The sequence below is a fragment of the Trichomycterus rosablanca genome, chromosome 13 (genome assembly GCF_030014385.1).
Source record: "Trichomycterus rosablanca isolate fTriRos1 chromosome 13, fTriRos1.hap1, whole genome shotgun sequence".
Lineage (NCBI taxonomy): Eukaryota > Metazoa > Chordata > Actinopteri > Siluriformes > Trichomycteridae > Trichomycterus > Trichomycterus rosablanca.
The window spans coordinates 5,970,273-5,979,343 of record NC_086000.1 but is presented as its reverse complement, the minus strand read 5'-3'; the positions used below and the strand labels follow the sequence as shown (position 1 = coordinate 5,979,343).

Here is a 9,071-nt window from a genome sequence, read left to right as displayed (position 1 = left end):
TTAGTTAAGGAGATGAGATTGGAAGTTTGTGTTTTACAGGTGCTTTGCCAAATTAATAAAGCCACATAAAGCCATCAGGAGGAAACTGTGGCTGATCAAAAGTTTTCTCGAGACCACCTGGGTGTTTCGCAGTGCTTCTAGAAAATGTTCTATGGACAAATAAGACAAAAGTGGAACTGTTTTAGCGCAAATGCACAACTCTTCATCTGGAGGAAAAAGAACACTGTACAGCAACACCAAAACGTAATGTCAATTATGAAGCATAGTGGAGGGACCATAATAGTTTGGGGCTGCTTTGCAGCTTAAGGGCATGTATGCTTTGCAATCATTGAGGGAACAATTCAAAAGTGTATTAAAATATTTTACAGGAAAATGTAGAAGCAGCAGCCCACACCCCCAAGCTGAAGAGATGTTGGATGATGAAACAAGACAATGACTCAAAGCACACAAGTAAATGAACTAAAGATGTGTTTTGGAATAGCCAAGTCAGTGCCCCGACCGTAACCCTATTAAGATGCTGTGGCATTCCAGAAATGTTGACCAACTGAAACACATCTGCAGAGAGGAATGGCCAAATGCTCCTCCTTAACGTTGTACAAATCTTATTGGCAGCTACAGGAAACATTTGTTGTAGGTGATAGCTATTAAAAAAGTGGAGATTATAAACTTCAAGGGTTCACTTACTGTTTCTCCCTGTACTGTGGATGTTTATTCAATGTGCTGAATAAAAAAACATGAGTACAAGTACAAGTACAACTGCTAGTATGTCATTAGTTAAGTTAGATTGTGTTTTTCTATAATTGTGACATATGACAAAGCAACCACATTTCAATGCAGAAATCTTTTACTTTCAGCAAGAATTTAGCACCAAGTCAGCAATTGTCAGTGGTTAGATTCATACATAAGTCAAATGTCAGCTGTATAATAATTAACAATTATGAGGGACAGTTAGACGTGTTTTTAATTCATTAATACATTTTCGGAAAAGGGTACATTTATTTAGGATTGTGTTCTAACATATTCTAAAGTTGCCAGTAAAAGCACATTTTATAAACCTGTTTTCCAGAAAAGTGGGTACATGTTGTACAAATGCAATTAAAACTAAGAACTGTAATTTGTTAAATAAAAACATTTTCAGGCATCAAATTCTAAATGTGTTAATAGTATGTACAAGCTACAATGAAAACATAGCAGATCTTTTCTTTCTACTTTTGCTCATTTGTAGTGGACCTGATTAATTAGCACCATTTACCCAACATACCCCAAGATGTTCTATTTTACAGCTTTTAACATGTTGTTGTCACCAGGCATTTAATGTAATTACCATCAAGATTATTCAGTGATGACTGCATGGTAAATTGACTTTTTTTTAATGAATTCTGTACATTTTGTCTATACAAGTTTCTAGAATTGAGGTAAGGATTGCCTCTTTTGATTGTCTTCAAACATGCTTATGATGTCATTGAACACTAACTGGCAATAAAGGGTTGCTTGACGGCTAAACGTCCTTGTTTAAACATTTGCTCGTAGAATTAAGTTCTTTATTCCCTTATATTTGTTTAGGTGTTTCTCCTACAAATCACTGAAGGATTGACCATTAACATACAGCACATTCCTAAGGCATTATGTAATGAAAGACGTTTTACTGTGATCGTACTTCGTACTGACGAACTCAACTGTGTTAAGGAATAATTTTACCTAATTTTTAATTTAGTAGGTGTTTAATGCTTTTAATCACAGCGTATGTGATTACTATGGACAATTACCGACAATTATACTAGGCTTACAAATCTCGTACAAATCTCTCATAAAACAAAATACTTTTGTCAAAACCCTAGTTCAGATGCTTTCTAGTTTTGGTTCAACCACATATTAAATTGTTACAGTTATTACAATTATTTTCTTGTGACTTGGTATACATAAACAGTTTTAAGAAATCTGTGTCATCACCATGTCAGTGTCACTGTAGTGCTGAGAATGACCCACCACCCAAATAATACCTGCTCTGTGGTGGTCCTGGGAGAGTCCTGACCACCGAACAGGGTGAAAGGGGGCTAACAAAGCATGCAGAGAAACAGATGGACTACAGTCAGTAATTGTAGAACTACAAAGTGCTTCTATGTGCTAAGTGGAGCTGATAAAATGGACAGTGAGTGTAGGAACAAGGAGGTGGTTTTAATGTTATGGCTGATCAGTGTAAGTGTCACTGTTGTTGTACCTGTGGACTCCAGATCCTAAACGTTTTACTTGTATAACCTGGGGACAGGGGGATTGTGCTCACGGTTGTTTGTTCTCAGCTTCATTTCATTCCCAGCGGCGTTATAAGGAAAACACCGGCGCCATGTGTAAACCGCGCTGTTCCTCCTGCTACAGCTGACCAGACAAACCCAGCGTTATTATTCACGCGAGCGGCCTCAAAGCTCTGACCTTTCGCCTAGTTTCCTCGGCGTGCGGTTCACCGGGTTTAGCCTGACACTGCTGACTCCCACAACACGCCCACCTACAGCCGCGCACTGCATCCACCAATCACGGCGCAGACATGCGCTGATCACGCGTCCTTTCGCACGCCATTCGTCGAGCTCCTACACACGCTCGATTTTCATTGGCCGCATGTTGCCACCCGCCAGTCTGTTGTGAATTTTGTTTTTCTTTTTTTTCCCCCTGCGGACTTGTTTTACTCAGCTGAGTTTGGACCTCAGTGGTAAAGCGAATTGAATTCCGGTCTCACTGAACAGTCAGTAGTAGAGCTCACTCCTTTGTTCTGTTCTTCCTTATTTAGTTTTTTTTTTTAAACAATTTAAAGATGCCAACTTTTCCAAATATGGAGGAATTAACAGAGGTAAGAACAACAGCTTATACTTTATACATTTAGATCATATATCTGGATTTTGAACTGGCTTGACTGTCTGTTGTTGTGTTTTTGTTTACCACTCAGATAAACACTCCATATAGAGAAGCTATTTTGCTTTTTTACAATTACAATTACATTTTCAGCATTTAGCAGACGCTTTTATCCAGAGTGACTGTGACAGTATATTGTCTGAGCAATTAAAGGTTAAGGGCCTTGCTTAAGGGCCCAACAGTGGCAGCCTGGCAGTGATGAGACTTGAACCAGCAACCTTTCTGATTACTAGCCCAGTACCTTAAGCACTAGGCTACAACTGCCCTTTTTGTCTATTACGTTGTCAGTGGTTTGTTTTGAATAGCTACTATAGACTGAATTTGCATTTGTATATTGTATGTATTCAAGTTATTTAGATTTGTTTATAACACTAGATAAAAAAGACTTAAGCTACATAAAAATGTTAGCTTTTTTCCTCTAATGAAACCTTAAAACATTCAGCAGAGTGCTAAAAGTAAGTAAAAATTGATTTATATAGCACTTTTCACAGATAAGAATCAAAGTGCTTTACAAAAACATTACATAAAATAATATATATACACTCACATCTATATAATAAAACACACAACAATGAAAACATAAAAAACATCAAAAACATTCAACATCATACAAATGCCTGCTTGAAAAGTTCCAAAAACCATTCCAAGTTGAATTTGACACTGTAAATCAACACCAAACCTAAACCTGGTTTTAAAGAACCATTTAGCTCCAGAAAACTCTGGAGCAGAAAGCAAAAAGGTTCCTCAAGTAGAAATGATTTTGCATAGATCAGTAGAAGAACCCAGAGAAACCCTCATTACAATGATATAATTTCTGCAGTAAAATGTAGAAGTACTGAAATTCTGAGTACTAAAAATGTTCCATCTCCCATGTCTGTAAACACCTCTTCACTTATTTGTCAGTAGTAAGAGAGAAACAGTCTGGGAGGGGCTTGGTGTGAATCATAACTGTTTCTGGCACAGGGAAGAGTTGGCTTTCCGTAACACAAAGGGCTTTTTCTGCTCATGACTGCTTCACGTGGCTGGCACGAACGTTGTTTGCACTTTATTTGGCCAAGGGAGGTGACTAGTGTGTGATAGAAATGGTTTCCCAGTCACTTGCAATCTTACGTCTATGTTGTAACTTCTGAGTTGGAACTGGCCACACTCAGTTACTGTCTTTTCTCAAGAAAGAGGACATATGTCTCATTTAAGGTCTTTCATTCGTCATTCTCAGAAAGCTCAAATGGAGATCCATGGACGGTATAGTGAAAGGAGAAGGCATGACAGTGAACAGTCGTTGTGCAGCGTACCAGAGTCCAATGATCTGGAGGCTGCCGAAGCCCTGGTCTGCATGAGCTCCTGGTGGCAGGCATCTCAAAGATTAAGCAGCTTCAAGCTTCGTCCTCTCACACCGGCCTCCGATTCCTGCGACTCCCTTCTGCACCCTGAACCTTTGGAGACTCCCAGCGACTTTGTCTCCCTTTCTTCACTGGTAGGTAAACCCAATAAATATATCCAAACAAAACACAGAATTTCAACCACCAGTTAACAACAGTTGCTCCCATACATGATAAAATGGCTTTATGGTAAGCTAGATAGGAGGCATTTTATAGATAAGTCTCACTTGCATGGTAATCTCCAGCCTAAGCATCTGTGTACAGTTGTTAAGCCCACCAGTGTGATAATGACACACCAAAATAAACATTCCAGTACTTTTAGAATTTAACGTCATATTGCGTAATGACATAAAGCTTATGTCATATTGCAAGTCACATGGTGTACTTGTGTTGATGTATGTCTACATTGGGACTTTTTGGGTAATATTTTGCTTTGTTTGTTTGTTTAGTGTATGACACCGCCTCACAGCCCTAGTTTTCCTGAGACTGTTTCTTCCATGCCAGTGCAAACCTCACCCTGCCCTTTGACCCATACTTGCACTAATGTCATCAGCCCTAGACTCCAGCGACCTGCTGAAACCTCCTCTGCTGAAACGACACATCTCAAGTCGCTACCTACCACTGCGAAACCTTCTTCCCAACCTTGCCGAGCCATGGCCACCAGTGTCATTCGCCACACAGCTGACAGCTCACTTTACCAGAACATTCCACGTCGACGTCAACATTCAGCCCCCACACACACTCAGCAAGCACCACAGTCAAGTGCTACTTTGCCAGCTTCTTCACCCTGCCAGTCTCAAAAATCCAGCACCCCATCAGAAACATGTCTGAAGAGCAGTGTCCAAACCCCCAGTGACAGGACCCCTTTCCAGTCTTCTCCTATTTCAGTACCTCCCACTCCCAATCCATCAATCATATGCCAGATGTTTCCAGTGGCTCAACAAGGACTTATTTCTGCAGCAATCATTCAGAGTCCGTCCCAGAAGTCCATGCTGCCACAGCCAGTCTTTGTTGGTTCTCCAGTTCCACAAGGGACTGTCATGCTGGTGATGCCTCGGGCATCAGTGGCTCAGAATCCACAGTGCCCACAGCACACAGTCGTGACGCTGGGCAACACAAAGCTGCTGCCTCTGGCACCCGCACCTATCTACCTACCCTCAGGGACGAGTGGCACCACGCAATCAGAGTTCTCCCGTAGGCGCAACTATGTGTGCAACTTCCCGGGCTGCAGGAAGACCTATTTCAAGAGCTCGCACCTTAAGGCACATCTCAGAACTCACACAGGTAGGTGATAAACAGTTTTTGCGGACGTCTTATTATACCAGAGATTCAATGTAAGCTGCGCATTTAAGATCAAATCGAACAGTTGTTTTTATTTACTTCTGCAGGTGAAAAGCCATTCAGCTGTAACTGGGAGGGCTGTGATAAAAAATTTGCACGCTCTGACGAACTCTCACGCCATCGCCGAACACACACCGGTGAGAAAAAGTTTGTCTGTCCTGTTTGTGACAGGCGCTTCATGCGAAGTGACCACCTTACAAAGCATGCCCGACGTCACATGACCACCAAGAAGATCCCCTCCTGGCAGGCAGAGGTTCGAAACCTCAACAAGATAACGGCCAAGGCTCTACCAATCAGCATGCTTTTACCAGCTTCAAATTGAATCTGATCGAGGCAAACCTCACACTCAGATCCTACACAGACTCTATATTGGAGTATAAGGCTGCTAATAAATCTCATGGACATACTTAAACATGCACTGGACTTTCTTCTCCTCCTCTGTTCTGCCTGTTTTGTATACTTTGCAAATAATGCAATTTTTTGTTTACTCATTTGTTATAATGATTCACACACTTTTTGCCAAATATTTGTAATATATTTGTCTTAAATATGTATAATTACATGTACATTCTGTAAATGAATTGCTTATTATTTACTGCCTAAATACAGGAAATTATGATAATCTATATGTGGGATATTATCTACACTGCCACTGCTATAATCATATAATTTTCTCTTTTATTTAATTTTTATTTTCAGTAAAATAAGTAATACTGAACATGTTTTTTGTGGTTTTTTAACACTGTCTGTATGTTGTGCTGGTAACCACATCAAAGGCATTTTAAGAAAGTTAAAAAATAGCTCAGAATTGAGCAGGAAGTATGGGTTTAAAAAAGACATTCCCGGTAATGACAAGTTGCTGAGTAGTTAATCTGTAACTACCACTCCTCCTTGTCGTCTCACTTTTTCTGTGCAGTTTTGCTGACAACGCTTTAGCATTTCCTGTGTGCTGTGTGAGGTATAGGACTGGAGATTTTACATCCAGCACTAATTCAGATCACCAATTCACATTTTAATCACAGTTCTCAGAGTTTAGGATATAAAAACACAGTGTATTACACTTAAGTTTATTTGGTTAATATCTTGTAAATTCTGTCACATGGCATATTTAAAGCTGTTTCTTAAAAGGACAAAATAATTGAGGAAAGAAAGAAAAACAAACCAGCAATAATTTAAAATAACAGCCATAACAATAAAACCACCTCCTTGTTCCAACACTCACTGTCCATGTTATCAGCTCCACTTACCATATAGAAGCACTTTGTAGTTCTACAATTACTGACTGTAGTCCATCTGTTTCTCTGCAAGCTTTGTTAGCCCCCTTTCATTTCCTTCAATGGTCAGGACTCTCCCAGGACCACTACAGAGCAGGTATTATTTGGGTGGTGGATCATTCTCTGCACTGCAGTGACACTGACATGGTGGTGGTGTGTTAGTGTGTGTTGTGCTGGTATGAGTGGATCAGACACAGCAATGCTGATGGAGTTTTTAAACACTCACTGTTACTGCTGGACTGAGAATAGTCCACCAACCAAAAATATATCCAGCCAACAGCGCCCCGTGGGCAGCGTCCTGTGACCACTGATGAAGGTCTAGAAGATGACCAACTCAAACAGCAGCAATAGATAAGCGATCGTCTCTGACTTAACGTCTACAAGGTGGACCAACTGAGTGTCTAATAGAGTGGACAGTGCATGGACACGGTATTTAAAAACTCCAGCAGTGCTGCTGGATCACACACTAACACACCACCACCATGTCAATGTCACTGCAGTGCAGAGAATGATCCACCACCAGGGTGAAAGCAGGCTAAAAATATATGTAGAGAAACAGATGGACTACAGTCAGTACTTGTAGAACTTCAAAATGCTTCTATGTGGTAAGTGGAGCTGATATATATATATATATATATATATGAAAAAATATAACACCAGTCACGTTATTGCAGTATAAATGATCAATAAACACATAACTGGACCATTTAAAAGTAACAATAAAAACAGCGAACGTCACGTTGAGAAAGATAAAACAGGCAGAGATAGTACACACCGAGTAACTGTGTACCCCTGGACCAATTAGATTGCAGATAAACTGTAGTACTAGGAGGCGCGACCAATCAAATTGTACAGCCGTTATCCCGCCCACCGCCTTACTGACCGACTTTACATGGGCAGTGGGCGCTTTGTTTACTATCTGAACTACTACAGCGACACCATGTGGACAAAACATGTTCTCTCAGGGCACAGATTATAGGTCACATTAAAGGTGGAAAAGTAAAATGATTCATTATGGTCTCATTTTTTACATGTACCAGGGGTGTGTAGAATTTTACATCCACTATATAGGCTAAAACTGAAGATTATATTTATGTGATTTTAGCACATCAATTTAACCTCAAATATAATCTATATAAGACAAAAAATAAATGTGAATCACTTCTGTTTATGCTCTTTTTGTTTATAACTGCCACAGGAATCTGTTCCTTTTATTTTAATCTGCCAATATGGTAATAACTGGTCATTTCTGTGTCAGGGTAATGCTGAACTCTGTAACAGAGACAGTAGTTTTCCTGTGTGCTAAATGGTTGAATTTTTTCTGGGTGTTTTCACACTCTCAGATCTGATTCACTTTGTCCAGTTTTTCATTTTCGACCGACAAATGCGCAACTTGAGCGTAGCTGTGAGGGAACTCTGTGATCTTTTCAATGCAACTCTCACACTGAATGTTTCACACTTATGTGTATTAGACAGATCAATCCAGTCTCCATCGGTCTCATTTTTCCCTGGCAGAGACACAGGTGTCATCTTTTTTCTCTGCTGCTTGTGATGCCCATGTCCACAGCGCTTGTGAATTTACATGCAGGGCTTATTTCTGACTTGGAGGCCTGCACATAAATTCACAAAAAAGGAAAAACAAGCGCAAGAGGAACACCACCAACATTATCAATCATTAATATTAAAACTAACAAAAAAACAAACAAAAAACATAGAGACAGCAGTGAATAACAGATCATTTATTTAGTATTTGGTCTAATTTATTATTATATTCCATCCTGGTCAGGGTTCCACCAGGAAACTCCGCCTGGGTGTAAGGCAGGAACATCCTTCACAATGCACTAATCCATTTCATTCCTCCTCAGACATAGCCATCATGTCTGTGAAGGTTCCCAGTCGGCCGATAGCTAACATAATAGACTGTATAGTTACAGTTACTTAGACTGTTACAATAAACAATAAATTAGTCCAAATTAATGAATGTTTTAGTTTTCCTTTATTCTGACAAACACAAATGCTTACATAAATACATTAAAACTACTGCAAACATAAAACTTCTGACACACATTTTATAATCATCACAAAACAATCTTGTCCAATTTTGGACAAGAAGGCCTGAATTGCAATTAACGTTCTAATTCAGTGGTCCCCAAGCACCGGGCCACTATTACCAGGC

General features: G+C 39.8%; 1 protein-coding gene across 1 annotated transcript; it reads left to right on the top strand.

The window, feature by feature from the left end:
- The first annotated feature begins 2,682 nt into the window (after window positions 1-2,682).
- Window positions 2,683-6,039, top strand: klf11b (Kruppel like factor 11b). The gene is made up of 4 exons (XM_063007064.1): window positions 2,683-2,839; window positions 4,118-4,375; window positions 4,730-5,564; window positions 5,669-6,039. Exons 1-4 carry the CDS (start codon window positions 2,804-2,806, stop codon window positions 5,941-5,943), a joined length of 1,404 nt encoding a protein of 467 aa, XP_062863134.1. The 5' UTR covers window positions 2,683-2,803; the 3' UTR covers window positions 5,944-6,039.
- The last annotated feature ends 3,032 nt before the right edge of the window (window positions 6,040-9,071 follow it).